General features: G+C 40.7%; 1 protein-coding gene across 1 annotated transcript in view; it reads right to left on the bottom strand.

Moving 5' to 3' along the window:
• LOC134535720 (T-box transcription factor TBX10-like) overlaps window positions 1–24164 on the bottom strand; it is a 591112-nt gene that overhangs the window by 430641 nt on the left and 136307 nt on the right. The window contains exon 2 of the mRNA XM_063374928.1: window positions 14635–14842. Within this exon, the coding sequence (XP_063230998.1) occupies window positions 14635–14842 (208 nt within the window). The remainder of the gene's footprint in view (window positions 1–14634; window positions 14843–24164) is intronic.

Here is a 24164-nt window from a genome sequence, read left to right as displayed (position 1 = left end):
AATCGAGTCCTAGACAGCAGGTTGCTCAGTTTGTTACTGACGTCAACGGTGTAAGGATCAACTAGTTTGTTTCTTCTGGTGCATAAGTCGCGTAATTACCTGTTATTGTGAACTCGGTGGTATCTTTACCGTCTTTAACGTCGAACTCGATGGAGGTTGTACCATCGTTTATGGGAACCCTGACGTCAGCGGCGATGGTTATGGTTCAGATCCCGTTGGCAACGTCAACATTGGAGGAGACTTCAACAGTCGTGGTACCGCCAGCAGAAGAACTTTAATACCTGTAGTGTTGGCTGGACAGGAAAGTGGTACCGCCAGCAGAAGTGACTTTAATACATGTAGTGCTGGCTGGACAGGAAAACTCAGTGAACGCTGGTCCGCCATCGATGGAGACTTCAATGTGTGGTGATTCGTCAACAACTAACCAACGTCGGTGCTGTTACTCCGACAAGAATTTCTCAAAAAACAGCAATGCTCGTCGACACGAGAAGAGAGAATGTGCTAAGAATCCTCCTCGCAAAATGTTTGGCTGTGAGAAATGTCACAAGCAATTTGCAAGACAAGATAATATGAAAACGCACATGAAGATATGCAAAGGTCCTGCTGTTCGGCAGAAAGTAAAGGTTTCTATAAAACAACTATGCATTGATGTTCATAAGAGTATGCCTGGAGATGGTACAACTGCGTCAATGTCAGTATCTGGATCGGGTCTGAAAGGCTCGTCTTCATCACCCCGGTATCCTTGCAGCTACTGTGATACGTCGTTCGCATTTGCTCATGATGTACGGAGACATGAGAGGAGTAAATGTACGAAGAATCCTTCTCGCATGAAGTTTCGCTGTGATAAGTGTCATGAATGGTTTACTCGAATTGATAATTTGCATCGACATGTGAAAAACTGTAAAGGTGAAGTCCGTGCGCCTACTGCTGAACTACGTGCAGAAATTTCGGCTCCTCGCTTTAGATTGGAGACTCGAAAGCGTACAAGCAAAAAACCTGATGCGCAGCAACCGATTGCTATGGTATTTGGAAATGGAACTAAACCTAACACTGTGGTCGGTGCTCTACAGGTGAATGATAACGGCTTCTACTTGGCACAGTCTGCATTTCGTGGAACATTGAAAGACTACTATTATCTAAATACGCTTAGTGAGTCCAAAGTCATTTGTAATTTTCTTGACGATATCAGACAGAACATAATCAATCAGCTTACTGATAACGTAACAACGTACGGACCTTTAAATTATAACTTGTGGCTGGACTGTTTATATGGTAAGTCGTATCCGTTCGAGGACCTAGAGAAGAAGTCCTCTGAAGACAACGACGGTTACAATTTACAGTTATGACGATGTGAAGCAATCTGTTAAACACAGTATCCAGAAACTCTGCCAAGAAGAGGAGGACTATGTCAGCAAACATTCTGGTTGGTCTCTGTCTAGTTTAAACCGATTGGAGCTAAGAATTAGTCATTTCACGCCTATGCAGGGCTAAGTGTTTATAAGATTGCTGGCTTTCGCAAGTGATCCTGTAGTAGAATAGAAATTATGTAATTAATATTATGTTTGTAAAAGAACCTCGGTGTTTTATTCCTCGAATGTGAAACTTTTCTGGTATTTAAATTAAATTTATTTTTAGCTCTGTCCTTAGATCGGTCCAAGTATCGATTCAATATGTACATTAATGTTTTTATTTTGATAAATTTTGGAATTTTTCCCGCATTTCTAGCTAAATAATTACACAATTCCCAGATGGCGTCCAAATTTCAAGTTAATGGTTGCCATGGTAATAACAAATGATTACTCCACTCTCGCGTGTAAAAATTACACTAACATGGCGTCAGCGCACTCTAGGAGCCGAAAACAAAATGGAAAATGGTAGCCTCCAGCAGACGAAGGCAAGATGGCGTACATGACATCATACCAGCTGATGCTATATATACCTTGGTATTGGTGGGTCAGTCGGCAGGTGGCTTTCATGGAAGAAGGGTATATCGACATTTTTTTTTTATTTTTGCTCTTACTGGTTTAGAACCGAGGACATCAAGGTGTGTGTTTTTAAATATTATTTTATTAAAATGTGTCAAAAAATTGTTTTATAATTTTTGAATTTTTTTTCTTTATTTCTAGCATAAAAATTACGGATTTTCAAGATGAATACCATAAAGAAAAGTGCAACATTGTTTTTAAGGATTTTTATTAAAATTTAATTAATACATATTTTTAATGGTTTTTCAATTGCTCCTAATTTTATATCTTTAAAATTACGGATTTTCAAGATGGTGGACATGACATGCTAACTGATAATATATGCTATGAAAAAAGTGGTGGGGGTCAGTCTGCCAGCAGCCACCATGAGGGAAGGATCGGTCACCATTTTTATTATTTTTTGCCCTCACCAGGTTCGAACCGAGGACTCCGAGTTCCATGTCGTAAATGTATGTTTTTAAAAATATTTTTATTAAAATTGATGAATTGAATTTTTTATGTATTTTAAATTTTTTTCATTAGAATTGGATAATAAATATTTTCAAGATGGCGGCCATAATGGATATTGCAATGGTGATGTCATACTCCTTGATGATGTCAGAGGCTTATCGGAGGCTGTAGACAAGGATGCTTAAGCCTCTTTTATGAATTTGAGTTTTTTCTAAGGCAAACGTATTTTGAGTTTTTTCGAAATCCTAATTTTTGAATTTTTGAAGAAGAAAATGAGAAATGTTTCCTCAAAACGGTAATTTTTGAGTCATTTTGAGTCATTTTTGAGGTGTTTTGAGGAATTTTTGATTCCAAAATGGCCACCGTGATGTCACAATCCAAGATGGCGGGCGTACACACAGCTCCACACCCAAAACCCAGTGCTCGGAGCCCCTTTCACATACTACTATCATAAATGACAATCTGGCCAGAATTGAAGGGTCAAGACAAAGTGCAATGACAATTCAGCCCACTGCAATCCATTTGAGCACTGTATACCAGCATACCTAGACTCTCAAATATTCTGAGTGGTCAGATATGAAATATTGGTTATTAGCAGTTCCCAGAGGTCTGGCCAGGCAACACGATAGTCATGCCAATTGAAGCCTGTATTACAACTATCGGGGCATACCTTGGTTCATGGATTGTCTTAGAGGCCAGATATCTGACATGTGCACCCAAATGGTCCCATAAGATAAATACTAGGCATCAGGACAGTCTTATATGCTACCAGATAAGAACCCAGCAGCATATTTGAGTTAAAAATCGTCTGAATGACCAGTGATCACAGTTGGACCCCGATTGTCGCGCCCAAGTAGTAAGACAATCGTGACACTCACACATAAAAGGTCAATATTTCGGTACAACACTTTGAAGTAGGGATTGTCTAAAACATCAGACAATATAGATAAGCACACTCCTTATCTCCAAGGGTTCAAGACCATGTAGTCAGAGAGTAGTGCACTCTGACACCAATTTGGACCGTATTCTGGCAAAATAATTTGTTTTGCGATTGTCTGAGAGGCCAAATATCAGAGATGAGCCCCCGGATGGTCATCATAGAAGTGCACACTGCAGTCTATAGAAACACTGTACCAGGAGCAACCTTTGAATTAGGGAATTTCTATGAGGCCAGTTATCAGAACTGAGCACCGGTCAACCCCAAATGTCGAGAATAGGCAGAAGACATGAGTGCACAATGCCGATTATTTGGACCATATATCAGATTGAAACATTGGTCGGGGGTTGAATAAGAAGCCACATATTTTATATGATCCCACATCAGGCTCCTGAGGCTCAATAATATGAACCAGAATAGAAGTGCACATTGCTGCCTATGACGACACACTCACAGCATTAGACTATAATTCAGAGGTTTTCTAAAAGGCCAGATAACAGAGATGAACAACGTGTCTTCCGAAAGGATCAACAAACACTACCAGGACACTTGTCCACACTGTAGACAATGTGCACACTACGTATGCAGCATTGCTTTGGATAGGGTTTTTCTTGGAGAACAGATTTCAGAGATGAGCAGGAAGCCAATCCTCAGGACTATTCACCAGAACAATTGTGCTGCTAGTTGGTCCATCAAGGTTGAGACCATGAGCCAAGACAATAGTGCACACTGTCGCGCAATTTAGACACGATTCTGGCAGCCAGACTTGTGTCAGGAATTGTCATGGCTGCATGATATCAGAGATAAGCACACAACTGTACTCCGAAGGATGAAGCGAGGCACAAAGACACATGTGCAAATTGCCACCCATTTCACCCTGAGAGTTTATGTTAGGGACCAAGATAACTGTAGATGCTGCTGTCTACATAGACACTTTGTAGGCAATATGCCTTGAGTCAAAAAGTGTCAAAAAGGCAATATATTAGAGATGATCACCTGGCTGGTCCCTGTTTGTAGAAACTATGATCAAGGAATGTTGTGCACACTGCCCCTAATTTGTACTCTATTTCAAAGGTGTACATAACATTGGGTATTTTCAGAGAGTCCACTTACAATAAATGAGCACCGAATGAGACACAGATGGTTAAGATAATGTGCCAGGACAGATATGCACATTTCAACCTACGTAAAAACTATTTCAAGAGCATTGTCAGAAAGGCCGAATATTGGTTTTTAATATTCAGTTAACCCCAAGGGTCAATACCATCTTCAGCACATCTGTGGAAACTGCTGCAAACACTATTACAAAAGCATGCTTTAAGTAAAAGATTTCATTAAATGTCCATCAACATAAAATATAAATTTACCAAACCCAAAGGTTTAATGTCTGGCAAAGTATAGTTATGAGTAGTATACGAATGTATGTCCGACGGCAGGATTCAGGTTGCGGAGCTGTGTGTCCTTTCCGCCATCTTGGATTTTGACGTCACGGCAGCCATCTTGGATGAGCGTAACGTGACAATGTGCGTAACGTGACACTTTTTCGTGTGTGCAGCCGGCGTAACGGGACACAACGTAACGGGACACAGCGTAACGGGACATAACATAACGGGACAAGTAGATCACGGCGGCCATCTTGGATCCGCCATCTTGGATCCGCCATCTTGGATGATGTCATTTTGTTTTCTCGAACATTCCGACATTTTGTTTTCCGCCATATTGGATGATGACGTCACCGTTGCAATTTCCGTTATGGCCGCCATCTTTAACTTTTTTATTTATTATCCGATTTTAATGAAATTTTTTAAAAAATTATAAAAAAATTTAAATAACATAAATTTAATAAAATATTTATAAAAAACAAACATTATCAACACGGAGCTCGGAGTCCTCGGTTCGAACCCGACGGGTGCAAAAAAATTAAAAATGGCGACCGATCCTTCCCCCCACGGTGGGTGCTGGCATACTGACCCCCACCACTTATGTCAAAGTATACATATCTTCACCTAGTATGATGTCATGTCCGCCATCTTGAAATCTGGACGCCATCTTGAAAATCTTTATTTATTATCCGATTTTAATGAAAAAAATTCCAAAATTCATCAAAAAATTAATGTATTTGAATTCTGTATGATTATATCGATGTACGTCCTTGGTTCGATTCCCGACGAGAGTAAACGGTCGATCCTTCCTCCATGAAAGCTACCTAGACTGATCTACCACCACCATTACCAAGGTTTATATCATCAACTGGTATGACATCATGTCCGCCATCTTGTCTTCATACGCTGGAGCCAACCATCTTGTTTTCGTCTGCTAGAGTGTGCCGATACCATGTAGTATAATTATCTGGTCACCATACTTTTGTCCTCAACTGTTGACATTGATCATTGACCTTGGCCTTTGACCTTGAAATTTGACCTTGACCTTGAAATTTGACCTTGACCTTGAAATTTGACCTTGACATTGAAATTTGACTTTGTCCTCGAAATTTGACTTTGTCCTTGTCGACCATCATGGATCCGACATTTTATGTTCAGTAGATGCTACCAGGAGCTACCACCTGCTGGAGTATGCCATCTTGTGTGTGTGTACTCGTATTATAGAGTACATTTCCATCTGGATAATTTTATTCTAACCCGCTACAGTGCAGTAATCATTTATTACTGTGACACACGCCATCTTGAAATTTGGACGCCATCTTGAAAATCCGTAATTTTAATGCTAGAGATTCGGGAAAAAGTTCAAAATTCATTAAATAATTCACTCATTAAAGTAATGATTGATTAGATCGATTCCCGTCCTTGGTTCGACCCCTGACCGATACCAATCAACTTTAATTTTAAAAAATACCACAAAAGCGACAGGTTTGAGAAAATAAAAAACACCACAAGTTCTTTTAAAAACTTTTATTACATACATTCTAATCTACTACAAGTACATAATAAACACAGACAAAGTACTAAAGTCTTGTGGATTCCTCGATTCAAACAGTCTTCTTACTGTACGGACAAAGCCTTTTACATGACTTTAAATGTCTATCCGATCCGTTCATCACCGCAGCCAGAGACGGACTGAAGTTCATATCACCAGGGTCCCACTTATATATTCTCATTTGCTGGTACAACACACGAGTCAAAACAATAACCATGTTCATTATACTTCTCGGAGCATTTTTTATAATGAAGATGTAAGCTATCAAGACGTGAAATTAGTTTTTTGCACTTATTGCACTGAAATTGTATTCTTTTAACATTATTAGAACAACTGCTTCTTTCATGTCTGCGAGCATTTGAGGTAATAGTAAATGATGCGTCACAGTATTTGCACCGACGCAATGTATGCTTTTCATTAGTGGAAGAATCCATTGCTGACGATGAAACTTCGGATGATGGTGGTATCACATCTGTTGAAATCTCCTCCAATGTTGACGTCGTCGTTGCCAACGGGATCTGCACCTTCTCCATCGTAGCTGTCGTCAAGGTTCCCGTAGACGATGGTACAACCTCCGAGTTCGACGTTAAAGACGGTAAAGATGCCATCGAGGTCTCAAGAACAGCTAATTGACACGTCTTATGCACCAGAAGAAACAAACTAGGTGATCCTTACACCGCCGACGTCAGTAACTAACTGAGCGTCCTGCTGTCTAGGACTCGCTTATATACATGCACCGGATGGAATAATACGCTAGTCAAATCAAGAACCATTTACAATAATACTAGAGTCAAATCTACAAATTAAAAAAGAGGATCATTTGATCGAAAAAAAATTTCGATCTCTCCAATATACGCCAGGCTCCAAGAGCTACAATTCACGTCATCAGATCCATCTAAATTTTGCTCCTATGCTTCAATTGACCATTAGCTGCAAGTGCTCCAACAGATCCATCAGCTCCAACACGTAATGTACGCAATGTACGCACAATACATGCAATTTACATGCAATAAATGTAATGATCACTCAGTACACACAGGAAACGGAACGTACACACACAGTACACACAGGAAACGGAACGTACACACAATACACACAGGAAACGAAACGTACACACAGTACACACAGGAAACGAAACGTACACACAGTACACACAGGAAGCGGAACGTACACACAGTACACACAGGAAACGGAACGTACACACAGTACACACAGGAAACGGAACGTACACACAATACACACAGGAAACGGAACGTACACACAGTACACACTGGAAACGGAACGTACACACAGTACACACAGGAAACGAAACGTACACACAATACACACAGGAAACGAAACGTACACACAGTACACACAGGAAACTAAACGTATACACACAGTACACACAGGAAACGGAACGTACACACAGTACACACAGGAAAATGGACGTACACACAGTACACACAGGAAACGGAACGTACACACAGTACACACAGGAAACGGATCGTATACACAGTACACACAGGAAACAGAACGTACACACAGGAAACGAAACGTACACACAGTACACACAGAAAACGGAACGTACACACAGTACACACAGAAAACGGAACGTACACACAGGAAACGAAACGTACACACAGTACACACAGGAAAGGAAACGTATACACACATTACACACATTAAACGGAATGATCACACATACATTAGCGGAAACACACAGGCTTAGTTGGAAATCAGAATACAAGAAACAAAAACATTAAATTTTTACTTTCAATATTTAATTACTTCTCAACATTACACAAATACAAGTAAAAGAAACCATTATTGTATGTAGCCAGCTTTCCTCAGTTCTTTGAGTATGAAGGATATTTCTTTGATGCACGAATAGTTTCCTGCACAAAGCGAGTCATGTAGAAGTCTTAGCCGGTCAACCAATATGTTTGGATCTTTCCATGATGTGTAACCAATCTCTTCTACCACCATCTTACTTGCTTGTTTATTATAAATACTGTTAATATCACAATCGTCCCAGTGATCATAATAAGCATTATCAGATTTATTTTTTATAACACGACGTTTCCATCGTTTCGGTCTCAGGACATCGCCACATTCTTCGATCTTGTCAGCTCTAGGTGCTTCATCACAGTCTATGCCTTTGTCAACAGCCTCAGAGTCACTGTAACAATCACTGTAGAAGACATCCTCTTCACCCATATTACCGTATGAATTCGCTATCGATGATGTCGAAGTGTCTTCATCGTCTTCATGCTTCCTTTTTAGGAGTCCATCATTTTTACAAAGAATGGAGGATCTACTGAATATAGGCTTGAATGTATTCTCACTTTTCACGGTGTTGATACTTCCATTAGTTTCAGTCTTCCCGAAGCCATTAGCATCCTTCAATTTATGTTCTTCCTCACAATCGGGTGAGCTAATACCATCACGCTCAGGACAAGGAAAATTATTGTCGTAATGCAGATCACTCTTCTTTAGTCTAGTGGATCCATCGGTGACCTCTATGCCGTAAGTAGTCTTGACTTTACATGTTCTACCATGTCTTTTTAAGCTGTCAATTCGTGTTAACAACCTGCTACAACGATTACAGCTTAACATGTTGCGTAGTGGGTTTCTAGCACAATCATTCTTCTCATGACGTCTAGCATTCCTTCTCATGGCAAAATCCTTGCCACAGTATCTACAGCGGCTTCCTTCCGATTCAGCTGCAGATAACAAACCACGATCCATGGTAGCTTCTGTGAATAATGTTAGATACAAACTGTCAGTTTTCTCCAATTGGAACCATTTCTTAAATAGAGATTTGAAATGTTTCATCAGCGAGAGTTAAGTTATCTAATGCAAAGAAAATTGATGCAAGTAGTTCTGGCTGTCGTCAACAGATGTCGCTACGTGTTGCTTGTAGGTAAATAATATCTATTTCATTAATGTGGGATGCGTAACGCTCACTATCGATCGCAAAGGGAGGTTAGCTTCGATAGTATCCAAGGAGAAAAAAAGTTCGTCCTTCCTGCTAGTGCTTCTCAGATTTCTCACGGTCCGCCATCTTGGATTGTGACGTCACGGTGGCCATCTTGGATGGGTGTGACCTTGACCTTTGACCGAAACCTCAGGAATGATCGCAAGCACACGGATTAACCATCAAAATATTGATAAGAATAATCAGGAGCACACGGAGAAAACCATCATAAAATTGGCAAGAATAATCAGGAGCACACGGAGAAAACCGACACAAGTTTTCTTTGATATCATAAAAATATATAAAAAAAATTAATAAAAAATTAAAAATAAAAACGAAAAAAAAAAATCAAACATTCTGGCTTGTACTAGAACTCTATCTTTGCTCAACAATGAGAAGTTCACAAGCTAGCAGAATGTTTGATTTTTTTTTTTCGTTTTTATTTTTAATTTTTTATTAATTTTTTTTATATATTTTTATGATATCAAAGAAAACTTGTGTCGGTTTTCTCCGTGTGCTCCTGATTATTCTTGCCAATTTTATGATGGTTTTCTCCGTGTGCTCCTGATTATTCTTATCAATATTTTGATGGTTAATCCGTGTGCTTGCGATCATTCCTGAGGTTTCGGTCAAAGGTCAAGGTCACACCCATCCAAGATGGCCACCGTGACGTCACAATCCAAGATGGCGGACCGTGAGAAATCTGAGAAGCACTAGCAGGAAGGACGAACTTTTTTTCTCCTTGGATACTATCGAAGCTAACCTCCCTTTGCGATCGATAGTGAGCGTTACGCATCCCACATTAATGAAATAGATATTATTTACCTACAAGCAACACGTAGCGACATCTGTTGACGACAGCCAGAACTACTTGCATCAATTTTCTTTGCATTAGATAATTTAACTCTCGCTGATGAAACATTTCAAATCTCTATTTAAGAAATGGTTCCAATTGGAGAAAACTGACAGTTTGTATCTAACATTAGTCACAGAAGCTACCATGGATCGTGGTTTGTTATCTGCAGCTGAATCGGAAGGAAGCCGCTGTAGATACTGTGGCAAGGATTTTGCCATGAGAAGGAATGCTAGACGTCATGAGAAGAATGATTGTGCTAGAAACCCACTACGCAACATGTTAAGCTGTAATCGTTGTAGCAGGTTGTTAACACGAATTGACAGCTTAAAAAGACATGGTAGAACATGTAAAGTCAAGACTACTTACGGCATAGAGGTCACCGATGGATCCACTAGACTAAAGAAGAGTGATCTGCATTACGACAATAATTTTCCTTGTCCTGAGCGTGATGGTATTAGCTCACCCGATTGTGAGGAAGAACATAAATTGAAGGATGCTAAAGGCTTCGGGAAGACTGAAACTAATGGAAGTATCAACACCGTGAAAAGTGAGAATACATTCAAGCCTATATTCAGTAGATCCTCCATTCTTTGTAAAAATGATGGACTCCTAAAAAGGAAGCATGAAGACGATGAAGACACTTCGACATCATCGATAGCGAATTCATACGGTAATATGGGTGAAGAGGATGTCTTCTACAGTGATTGTTACAGTGACTCTGAGGCTGTTGACAAAGGCATAGACTGTGATGAAGCACCTAGAGCTGACAAGATCGAAGAATGTGGCGATGTCCTGAGACCGAAACGATGGAAACGTCGTGTTATAAAAAATAAATCTGATAATGCTTATTATGATCACTGGGACGATTGTGATATTAACAGTATTTATAATAAACAAGCAAGTAAGATGGTGGTAGAAGAGATTGGTTACACATCATGGAAAGATCCAAACATATTGGTTGACCGGCTAAGACTTCTACATGACTCGCTTTGTGCAGGAAACTATTCGTGCATCAAAGAAATATCCTTCATACTCAAAGAACTGAGGAAAGCTGGCTACATACAATAATGGTTTCTTTTACTTGTATTTGTGTAATGTTGAGAAGTAATTAAATATTGAAAGTAAAAATTTAATGTTTTTGTTTCTTGTATTCTGATTTCCAACTAAGCCTGTGTGTTTCCGCTAATGTATGTGTGATCATTCCGTTTAATGTGTGTAATGTGTGTATACGTTTCCTTTCCTGTGTGTACTGTGTGTACGTTTCGTTTCCTGTGTGTACGTTCCGTTTTCTGTGTGTACTGTGTGTACGTTCCGTTTTCTGTGTGTACTGTGTGTACGTTTCGTTTCCTGTGTGTACGTTCTGTTTCCTGTGTGTACTGTGTATACGATCCGTTTCCTGTGTGTACTGTGTGTACGTTCCGTTTCCTGTGTGTACTGTGTGTACGTCCCTTTTCCTGTGTGTACTGTGTGTACGTTCCGTTTCCTGTGTGTACTGTGTGTATACGTTTAGTTTCCTGTGTGTACTGTGTGTACGTTTCGTTTCCTGTGTGTATTGTGTGTACGTTTCGTTTCCTGTGTGTACTGTGTGTACGTTCCGTTTCCTGTGTGTACTGTGTGTACGTTCCGTTTCCTGTGTGTATTGTGTGTACGTTCCGTTTCCTGTGTGTACTGTGTGTACGTTCCGTTTCCTGTGTGTACTGTGTGTACGTTCCGCTTCCTGTGTGTACTGTGTGTACGTTTCGTTTCCTGTGTGTACTGTGTGTACGTTTCGTTTCCTGTGTGTATTGTGTGTACGTTCCGTTTCCTGTGTGTACTGTGTGTGTACGTTCCGTTTCCTGTGTGTACTGAGTGATCATTACATTTATTGCATGTAAATTGCATGTATTGTGCGTACATTGCGTACATTACGTGTTGGAGCTGATGGATCTGTTGGAGCACTTGCAGCTAATGGTCAATTGAAGCATAGGAGCAAAATTTAGATGGATCTGATGACGTGAATTGTAGCTCTTGGAGCCTGGCGTATATTGGAGAGATCGAAATTTTTTTTCGATCAAATGATCCTCTTTTTTAATTTGTAGATTTGACTCTAGTATTATTGTAAATGGTTCTTGATTTGACTAGCGTATTATTCCATCCGGTGCATGTATATAAGCGAGTCCTAGACAGCAGGACGCTCAGTTAGTTACTGACGTCGGCGGTGTAAGGATCACCTAGTTTGTTTCTTCTGGTGCATAAGACGTGTCAATTAGCTGTTCTTGAGACCTCGATGGCATCTTTACCGTCTTTAACGTCGAACTCGGAGGTTGTACCATCGTCTACGGGAACCTTGACGACAGCTACGATGGAGAAGGTGCAGATCCCGTTGGCAACGACGACGTCAACATTGGAGGAGATTTCAACAGATGTGATACCACCATCATCCGAAGTTTCATCGTTAGCAATGGATTCTTCCACTAATGAAAAGCATACATTGCGTCGGTGCAAATACTGTGACGCATCATTTACTATTACCTCAAATGCTCGCAGACATGAAAGAAGCAGTTGTTCTAATAATGTTAAAAGAATACAATTTCAGTGCAATAAGTGCAAAAAACTAATTTCACGTCTTGATAGCTTACATCTTCATTATAAAAAATGCTCCGAGAAGTATAATGAACATGGTTATTGTTTTGACTCGTGTGTTGTACCAGCAAATGAGAATATATAAGTGGGACCCTGGTGATATGAACTTCAGTCCGTCTCTGGCTGCGGTGATGAACGGATCGGATAGACATTTAAAGTCATGTAAAAGGCTTTGTCCGTACAGTAAGAAGACTGTTTGAATCGAGGAATCCACAAGACTTTAGTACTTTGTCTGTGTTTATTATGTACTTGTAGTAGATTAGAATGTATGTAATAAAAGTTTTTAAAAGAACTTGTGGTGTTTTTTATTTTCTCAAACCTGTCGCTTTTGTGGTATTTTTTAAAATTAAAGTTGATTGGTATCGGTCAGGGGTCGAACCAAGGACGGGAATCGATCTAATCAATCATTACTTTAATGAGTGAATTATTTAATGAATTTTGAACTTTTTCCCGAATCTCTAGCATTAAAATTACGGATTTTCAAGATGGCGTCCAAATTTCAAGATGGCGTGTGTCACAGTAATAAATGATTACTGCACTGTAGCGGGTTAGAATAAAATTATCCAGATGGAAATGTACTCTATAATACGAGTACACACACACAAGATGGCATACTCCAGCAGGTGGTAGCTCCTGGTAGCATCTACTGAACATAAAATGTCGGATCCATGATGGTCGACAAGGACAAAGTCAAATTTCGAGGACAAAGTCAAATTTCAATGTCAAGGTCAAATTTCAAGGTCAAGGTCAAATTTCAAGGTCAAGGTCAAATTTCAAGGTCAAAGGCCAAGGTCAATGATCAATGTCAACAGTTGAGGACAAAAGTATGGTGACCAGATAATTATACTACATGGTATCGGCACACTCTAGCAGACGAAAACAAGATGGTTGGCTCCAGCGTATGAAGACAAGATGGCGGACATGATGTCATACCAGTTGATGATATAAACCTTGGTAATGGTGGTGGTAGATCAGTCTAGGTAGCTTTCATGGAGGAAGGATCGACCGTTTACTCTCGTCGGGAATCGAACCAAGGACGTACATCGATATAATCATACAGAATTCAAATACATTAATTTTTTGATGAATTTTGGAATTTTTTTCATTAAAATCGGATAATAAATAAAGATTTTCAAGATGGCGTCCAGATTTCAAGATGGCGGACATGACATCATACTAGGTGAAGATATGTATACTTTGACATAAGTGGTGGGGGTCAGTATGCCAGCACCCACCGTGGGGGGAAGGATCGGTCGCCATTTTTAATTTTTTTGCACCCGTCGGGTTCGAACCGAGGACTCCGAGCTCCGTGTTGATAATGTTTGTTTTTTATAAATATTTTATTAAATTTATGTTATTTAAATTTTTTTATAATTTTTTAAAAAATTTCATTAAAATCGGATAATAAATAAAAAAGTTAAAGATGGCGGCCATAACGGAAATTGCAACGGTGACGTCATCATCCAATATGGCGGAAAACAAAATGTCGGAATGTTCGAGAAAACAAAATGACATCATCCAAGATGGCGGATCCAAGATGGCGGATCCAAGATGGCCGCCGTGATCTACTTGTCCCGTTATGTTATGTCCCGTTACGCTGTGTCCCGTTACGTTGTGTCCCGTTACGCCGGCTGCACGCACGAAAAAGTGTCACGTTACGCACATTGTCACGTTACGCTCATCCAAGATGGCTGCCGTGACGTCAAAATCCAAGATGGCGGAAAGGACACACAGCTCCGCAACCTGAATCCTGCCGTCGGACATACATTCGTATACTACTGTTATGTTCACTGACACCAATGTCGAATCTTTCTCCACAACATGCCTAAGGTCTAGGATAGTCTAAGATGAGAATCTGGTTAGTATTAGAGTACTGAGACCATGCACTCACCGGCCAGCCTTGGTCACTATCATCTCGGTGCCCAGCTCGTTGAACTCATCCCACAGTGGCTTCATCTCAAGCACAGCACCAGCCTTCTCCACCGTGGGGTGCGGGGGCAACGTGTCTGGCCTGGGCGAGATGGTCCGGTCTTCAGCCTCCTGCCCTGCGCCCGGCGCACCCCCGGCCTGGCCGCTCTTGCCCGCGTTCTGCAGGCAGGCTGCAACAAGGCACCCTCGCTGCACATATGCACCCTGCCCATCATCGAGCACAGCACTGGCCTTCTCCACTGTGGGGTCTGGCCTGGGCGAGATGGCCCTGTCTTCAGCCTCCTGCCCCGCACCCGGCGCACCCCCGGCCTGGCCGCTCTTGCCCGCGTTCTGCAGGCAGGCTGCAACAAGGCACCCTCGCTGCACATCTGCACCCTGCCCATCATCGAGCACAGCACTGGCCTTCTTCACTGTGGGGTCTGGCCTGGGCGAGATGGCCCGGTCTTCAGCCTCCTGCCCCGCGCCCGGCGCACCCCCGGCCTGGCCGCTCTTGCCCGTATTCTGCAGGCAGGCTGCAACAAGACACCCTCGCTGCACATCAGCACCCTGCCCATCATCGAGCACAGCACCAGCCTTCTCCACTGTGGGGTCTGGCCTGGGCGAGATGGCCCGGTCTTCAGCCTCCTGCCCCGCGCCCGGCGCACCCCCGGCCTGGCCGCTCTTGCCCGTATTCTGCAGGCAGGCTGCAACAAGACACCCTCGCTGCACATCTGCACCCTGCCCATCATCGAGCACAGCACCAGCCTTCTCCACTGTGGGGTCTGGCCTGGGCGAGATGGCCCGGTCTTCAGCCTCCTGCCCCGCGCCCGGCGCACCCCCGGCCTGGCCGCTCTTGCCCGTATTCTGCAGGCAGGCTGCAACAAGACACCCTCGCTGCACATCTGCACCCTGCCCATCATCGAGCACAGCACCAGCCTTCTCCACTGTGGGGTCTGGCCTGGGCGAGATGGCCCGGTCTTCAGCCTCCTACCCCGCGCCCGGTGCACCCCCGGCCTGGCCGCTCTTGCCCATGTTCTGCAGGCAGGCTGCAACAAGGCACCCTCGCTGCACATCTGCACCCTGCCCATCATCGAGCACAATCCAGGCAACACACATGCATGTTGCTATTACTTCTTATAAAATCATCCTCTTTTAGAAGAAGAATATAAATAGATTTACGTCACATCCAACAAACAATAAAATTATTAAATTTAATTTTTGTTTTGCAAAAATATTAAAAGATTTTTTAATGATTAAATTTTATGAAACCAATACGTGTTTGAAAAAAGAATAGCCTCATAATCGATCTTACATGAAATAGGATAATAGTTGCAATAAAAATGTTGTTTGGGTTGTGTACCTCAGGTGATTCCAAACAGATTGAATACGGAAAATTTGGTAATGATACAGAGGGGAGAGAAACTGGATGAGAAGGGTTGTAAGCTAGAGATGTTCATAGTGGGGGGAGGGGGCAAGTAATAAGAGATTGCTACAGGACAGAGTGTTTCTATATTTTCCAGTGACAGTGATGCACAATAAATTTAATGAAATATTCGTTACTGAGTATATTACAATGCCTTGAGACAGCTGAGAAACCATATTATGCAAGACGAACTCCTTTCTACTTGATGTCTAGAAAAGCACTCCTTCTCTTACTATCGTGAGTGAGCATCCTTCGTTTCTTGTATGATATAAATTAACTCTTGTTTAAGTCTTTTTGTACAAATTAAAACTTTCAGTTTTCATCTGGTATTAGTCACAGAAGCAAAAATGGATCCTAGTTCGTTTCCTGCAGCTGTATCGAAAGAACTCAGGCGTAGTTAAAAATATTAATAACAAACATTCCAGGAAAATGACTGCAGCAGCAATATTACGTAATGGGAAGATCCTAACATATTGGTGGATCTTGTGAGACTGTTGCTAGCTTCGATTAGGGAAAGAAACTATTCATACACCAATGAAGTAAACCCCAAACTCAAACAACTGCGATAAGATGGCTTCATACAAGAATGGCTTGTTTTTCCTGCAAGTTAATAATATTAAAAAATATATTATATTTAGAAAATCAAAAAAGTAGTTAGATATAGTACCTCCGAGCGCAGAGGCTGGAGGCATAGGAGCTCCGAGCAGTGACCTTTGACCTCTGACGTCACTGTTATGACCTTTGACCGATGACATCATCACCGATTTCCTGGAAATTTCCCGATTTTCCGCAAAATTTCCTCAAAATTTCCCATTTTCCTACAAAATTTCCCTACAAAATTTCCCCATTCCCGAAATTTTCTAAGTATCCGCAAATCTCCGGATAGTGGCTTGGCAATTTTCTAAGAATCCCCCCATCTCCGGATAGCGGGTTGGTATCCCCCTTACCTACCCACCCATATCCGCATCTTGGATTACGTCATTTCCGGCCACCATTTTGAATTCTAGAACTTTCAACCATTTTGTTTTCCAGTATTTAATATTATGAAGTCATAGCCGCCATTTTAATCAAACCTGTTGCAATTTTCGTTACGATCGCCATCTTTGTTTATGACATCACAACAGTCATTTGTTTTCGTCTGCTGGAGGCCGCCATCTTGGATGTTGTTACTATCGCCATCTTGAATTTTTTTTCTTCTGTGCTGGGGCTCGCCATCTTGATTTTACATTATGTTCCGCCATCTTGGATTTCCCCATTTTTGTTTCTTCTGTTTGTTCCTAGAGAGCGCCAGCGTCGCTCTGTCTCGTCACATAAGGTCGATATTTCATTACATACCAATGTTATTATGATCCTTATCAATGTATTAAAATATGGTTTTTATACAAAATACATTCGGTACAGCTGAGATTCGAACCATCGTTCACACAGCTCTGACCTTTAGTTTAGAAAACATACGCCTTTAACCGCTCGGCTATCAAGACAATTACCGATCTAAGAATTAAATAAGGTATATATACAAAACATTAACACACATATTCGGACTTGTAATATTTTTATTGAAAGTAATAATAGCATCATCATTTCGAGAATTATACGACATATATTTTATTATTGTTTTAATACTCGCTACCAGGAGCACTAGTGTCTAGCAGAGTGCGGCCGCCATCTTGTTTTCTGTATTCGCTACCAGGAGCGCTAGTGTCTAGCAGAGTGTGCAGCGGCCATCTTGTTTTCAATATTCGCAGCCAGGAGCGCTAGTGTATAGCCAAGTGCAGCCGTCATCTTGTTTTCAATATTCACTACTAGGAGCGCTAGTATCACTTAGTACACACATAATTTGCCAGAGGGTGTTATATATTAGTTTAATTCTGCCCTGCTGGAGTGTAGGGCTGTCTTGACCTACAACATCTTAAGTATGTCCCTCACCTTGAACTTTCCGCTATCTTGGATAACATCATTTATGTTCGCCATCTTGTCGCCAACCCTATCTTAACCTTTGGCATCTTGTACATCACATTTCACATTACTGTCGACACCCTGAACTTCCCGCCATCTTGGACTATATCATCACATTTGACTTATAACACATCCACACCACCACCATCTTAGATTTTGTTATCACACACTTTAATCTTGACCACCAACATATTGTATTATCATCTCATGTATGCACCCACCATACTTGATTATATTAGCATACTAACTTTCATCCTCTGCTAGAGTATGTAGATTAATTATTCGTAATGAGCATCATGTGATCCTCCCAAATACTAAGATTTAAAAAAAAAATGTATTGTCATTAAACTTATCACGAACCTTATACCAAAGTCATACTGCAGACTTGTGCACTGTAGCACTCTACTCAAACTGACTTACACAGCTTACATTTTCTTAACATGATTTCAATTGCGACTACAATTTCTTTGAGGGCTTTCATTGGCGCCTACAATTTCTTTGAGGGCTTTCATTTGCGCTTACAATTTCTTTGAGGGCTTTCATTGGCGCCTACAATTTCTTTGAGGGCTTTCATTGGCGCCTACAATTTCTTTGAGGGCTTTCATTGGCGCCTACAATTTCTTTGAGGGCTTTCATTTGCGACTACAATTTCTTTGAGGGCTTTCATTTGCACTTACAATTTCTTTGAGGGCTTTCCATGGTGCCTACAATTTCTTTGAGGGCTTTCATTGGCGCCTACAATTTCTTTGAGGGCTTTCATTTGCGCTTACAATTTCTTTGAGGGCTTTCATTGGCGCCTACAATTTCTTTGAGGGCTTTCATTGGCGCCTACAATTTCTTTGAGGGCTTTCATTGGCGCCTACAATTTCTTTGAGGGCTTTCATTGGCGCCTACAATTCCTTTGAGGGCTTTCATTTGCGCTTACAATTTCTTTGAGGGCTTTCATTGGCGCCTACAATTTCTTTGAGGGCTTTCATTGGCGCCTACAATTTCTTTGAGGGCTTTCATTTGCGCTTACAATTTCTTTGAGGGCTTTCATTGGCGCTTACAATTTCTTTGAGGGCTTTCATTTGCGCCTACAATTTCTTTGAGGGCTTTCATTTGCGCTTACATTTTCCTTGAGGGCTTTCATTGGCGCCTACAATTTCTTTGAGGGCTTTCATTGACGCCTACAATTTCTTTGAGGGCTTTCATTGGCGCCTAAAATTTCTTTGAGGGCTTTCATTTGCGCTTACATTTTCCTTGAGGGCTTTCATTGGCGCCTACAATTTATTTGAGGGCTTTCATTTGCGCTTTAATTTCTTTGAGGGCTTTCATTTGCGCTTTCAATTTCTTTGAGGGCTTTCATTTGCGCTTACATTTTCTTTGCGTTCTTTCATTTGCGCTTACATTTTCTTAACATGATTTCAATTGCGACTACAATTTCTTTGAGGGCTTTCATTGGCGCCTACAATTTCTTTGAGGGCTTTCATTTGCGCTTACAATTTCTTTGAGGGCTTTCATTTGCGCTTACAATTTCTTTGAGGGCTTTCATTTGCGCTTACAATTTCTTTGAGGGCTTTCATTTGCGCTTTAATTTCTTTGAGGGCTTTCATTTGCGCTTTCAATTTCTTTGAGGGCTTTCATTTGCGCTTACATTTTCCTTGAGGGCTTTCATTGGCGCCTACAATTTCTTTGAGGGCTTTCATTTGCGCTTACAATTTCTTTAAGGGCTTTCATTTGCGCTTTAATTTCTTTGAGGGCTTTCATTTGCAATTCAATTTCTTTGAGGGCTTTCATTTGCGCTTACAATTTCTTTGAGGGCTTTCATTTGCGCTTACAATTTTTTGAGGGCTTTCATTTGCGCTTACAATTTCTTTGAGGGCTTTCATTTGCGCTTACAATTTCTTTGAGGGCTTTCATTTGCGCTTTAATTTCTTTGAGGGCTTTCATTTGCGCTTTCAATTTCTTTGAGGGCTTTCATTTGCGCTTACAATTTCTTTGAGGGCTTTCATTTGCGCTTTCAATTTATTTGAGGGCTTTCATTTGCGCTTACATTTTCCTTGAGGGCTTTCATTGGCGCCTACAATTTCTTTGAGGGCTTTCATTTGCGCTTACAATTTCTTTGAGGGCTTTCATTTGCGCTTACAATTTCTTTGAGGGCTTTCATTTGCGCTTTCAATTTCTTTGAGGGCTTTCATTTGCGCTTTAATTTCTTTGAGGGTTTTTATTTGCGCTTTCAATTTCTTTGAGGGCTTTCATTTGCGCTTACATTTTCCTTGAGGGCTTTCATTGGCGCCTACAATTTCTTTGAGGGCTTTCATTTGCGCTTACAATTTCTTTGAGGGCTTTCATTTGCGCTTACAATTTCTTTGAGGGCTTTCATTTGCGCTTTCAATTTCTTTGAGGGCTTTCATTTGCGCTTTAATTTCTTAGAGGGCTTTCATTTGCGCTTTCAATTTCTTTGAGGGCTTTCATTTGCGCTTACAATTTCTTTGAGGGCTTTCATTTGCGCTTACATTTTCCTTGAGGGCTTTCATTGGCGCCTACAATTTCTTTGAGGGCTTTCATTTGCGCTTACAATTTCTTTGAGGGCTTTCATTTGCGCTTTCAATTTATTTGAGGGCTTTCATTTGCGCTTTAATTTCTTTGAGGGCTTTCATTGGCGCCTACAATTTCTTTGAGGGCTTTCATTTGCGCTTACATTTTCTTTGAGGGCTTTCATTGGCGCCTACAATTTCTTTGAGGGCTTTCATTTGCGCTTACAATTTCTTTGAGGGCTTTCATTGGCGCCTACAATTTCTTTGAGGGCTTTCATTTGCGCTTTAATTTCTTTGAGGGCTTTCATTTGCGCTTTCAATTTCTTTGAGGGCTTTCATTTGCGCTTACAATTTCTTTGAGGGCTTTCATTTGCGCTTTCAATTTATTTGAGGGCTTTCATTTGCGCTTTAATTTCTTTGAGGGCTTTCATTTGCGCTTTCAATTTCTTTGAGGGCTTTCATTTGCGCTTACATTTTCCTTGAAGGCTTTCATTGGCGCCTACAATTTCTTTGAGGGTTTTCATTTGCGCTTACAATTTCTTTGAGGGCTTTCATTTGCGCTTACAATTTCTTTGAGGGCTTTCATTTGCGCTTTCAATTTATTTGAGGGCTTTCATTTGCGCTTTAATTTCTTTGAGGGCTTTCATTTGCGCTTTCAATTTCTTTGAGGGCTTTCATTTGCGCTTACATTTTCCTTGAGGGCTTTCATTGGCGCCTACAATTTCTTTGAGGGCTTTCATTTGCGCTTACAATTTCTTTGAGGGCTTTCATTTGCGCTTACAATTTCTTTGAGGGCTTTCATTTGCGCTTTCAATTTCTTTGAGGGCTTTCATTTGCGCTTTAATTTCTTTGAGGGCTTTCATTTGCGCTTTCAATTTCTTTGAGGGCTTTCATTTGCGCTTACATTTTCCTTGAGGGCTTTCATTGGCGCCTACAATTTCTTTGAGGGCTTTCATTTGCGCTTACAATTTCTTTGAGGGCTTTCATTTGCGCTTTCAATTTATTTGAGGGCTTTCATTTGCGCTTTAATTTCTTTGAGGGCTTTCATTGGCGCCTACAATTTCTTTGAGGGCTTTCATTTGTGCTTACATTTTCTTTGAGGGCTTTCATTGGCGCCTACAATTTCTTTGAGGGCTTTCATTTGCGCTTACAATTTCTTTGAGGGCTTTCATTGGCGCCTACAATTTCTTTGAGGGCTTTCATTTGCGCTTACATTTTCCTTGAGGGCTTTCATTTGCGCTTACAATTTCTTTGAGGGCTTTCATTTGCGCTTACAATTTCTTTGAGGGCTTTCATTTGCGCTTACAATTTCTTTGAGGGCTTTCATTTGCGCTTACAATTTCTTTGAGGGCTTTCATTTGCGCTTTAATTTCTTTGAGGGCTTTCATTTGCGCTTTCAATTTCTTTGAGGGCTTTCATTTGCGCTTACATTTTCCTTGAGGGCTTTCATTGGCGCCTACAATTTCTTTGAGGGCTTTCATTTGCGCTTACAATTTCTTTGAGGGCTTTCATTTGCGCTTTAATTTCTTTGAGGGCTTTCATTTGCGCTTTCAATTTCTTTGAGGGCTTTCATTTGCGCTTACAATTTCTTTGAGGGCTTTCATTTGCGCTTACAATTTCTTTGAGGGCTCTCATTTGCGCTTACAATTTCTTTGAGGGCTTTCATTTGCGCTTTAATTTCTTTGAGGGCTTTCATTTGCGCTTTCAATTTCTTTGAGGGCTTTCATTTGCGCTTACATTTTCCTTGAGGGCTTTCATTGGCGCCTACAATTTCTTTGAGGGCTTTCATTTGCGCTTACAATTTCTTTGAGGGCTTTCATTGGCGCCTACAATTTCTTTGAGGGCTTTCATTTGCGCTTACATTTTCCTTGAGGGCTTTCATTTGCGCTTACAATTTCTTTGAGGGCTTTCATTTGCGCTTACAATTTCTTTGAGGGCTTTCATTTGCGCTTACAATTTCTTTGAGGGCTTTCATTTGCGCTTACAATTTCTTTGAGGGCTTTCATTTGCGCTTTAATTTCTTTGAGGGCTTTCATTTGCGCTTTCAATTTCTTTGAGGGCTTTCATTTGCGCTTACATTTTCTTTGCGTTCTTTCATTTGCGCTTACATTTTCTTAACATGCTTTCATTTGCGACTACAATTTCTTTGAGGGCTTTCCTTTACACGTATGTTTTCTTTGAGTGTTTTAAGGTTTGCTTATGTTTTCTTTACATAGATTCCTTTGCGATTACATTTTATTTATATTGTAACTCAGTATTTCATGTAAACAATATTTAAGTATCCATATAAATATCATTAATCGTAATAACATATTTATTGGAAATTATTTCATTATATTTATAATTTTTACCATAAATTAAGCAGGATAAATTAAGGGAAATTAAAAACATAGTAGACATGAAACATTTATTTTAATTACAAAGTTTATTATATACACAGTCTTTTACACAAAAATACAACATCTATTTATCTAGTGGGTCGAAATGACTAATTCTCAGCTCCAGACGGTTCACCGAATTCAGCGCCCAACCAGATCCTTTACCCATATATTCTTCTTTTTCCATGCAGAGCTCTTCTATACTCTGTTTAACTGACCGATCTACTTCGTCAGAATCGTAAATTTCAGCAGCCGATGTCTTGAAAGCACGCTTGCTCACTCGATTCTCATGCGGCGGCGGTTTACCATAGAGGCAATCCAACCATAAGTTATATTTTAAAGGCCCATGTGATGCTGTATCGTCCATAAGCTGTTGTATTATATTTTGCTCAATATCACTCAGAAAAGTGCAAATATCTTTGGCCTCACTAAAAGTATTTAGATAGTAATAGTCTTTCAGAACTCCTCCAAATGCAGATTGTGCCAAGTAAAATCCATTATCATTTGTCTGTAACAGACCAAGCAAAGTGTTAGATTTATGCCCAGATGCGGGTGGTTGTTGTTGTTGCTGATGATCTCCTTTAATGCTGGAGCCTGTACGCATGGGTACCTCTAGTTTAAATTGAGGAGTCGTGACGTTCACATACTGTTCCACAGGCAAGCGAACTGCACCTTTACAAATCTTCATATGTCTTTTCAAGTCATCGTTGCGAGTAAACTTCTTCTGGCATTCATTACAGAAAACAATAGTGCGAGATGGATTCTTCACACAATTACTCTTCTCATGACATCTCATGTTGGAGCTCGTTGAAAACATCATATTACAGTGCGGACACCGATGCTTCAATGGAGATTCTTGCTTCATACTGGATTTCGAAGAACTAGGGGTAGGATCCATACTCTCCCCAGATGTCTTTGTTGTTAAACAAGAAAGAGAGCTCCCAAGCGATGTTCACTCTTCGGAGTCAGGATGACAACTTAGCTACTAATTCCGTCCACATCCCTACATATAAAGCCAACCCCTACCCCCACTACGACACTCTTCACATCATCAACATGTTTACTTAGGATTCAGCTTACATAGGGTCTCTCTCTCTTCTACTCCAAATCATTCAACTATCCTAGAAGTCTTGAAACTATCCAGATGATGCAGATTCATAACCTGACCAATGTAATCACGAGATCATTCTTTGTATGGTAAACACAACTGAAATACATCTCCTCCAGCTGTCATGAT

The sequence above is a fragment of the Bacillus rossius genome, chromosome 10, assembly GCF_032445375.1.
Source record: "Bacillus rossius redtenbacheri isolate Brsri chromosome 10, Brsri_v3, whole genome shotgun sequence".
NCBI classification, from domain to species: domain Eukaryota; kingdom Metazoa; phylum Arthropoda; class Insecta; order Phasmatodea; family Bacillidae; genus Bacillus; species Bacillus rossius.
This window is presented reverse-complemented; position numbering and strand designations above follow the sequence as displayed.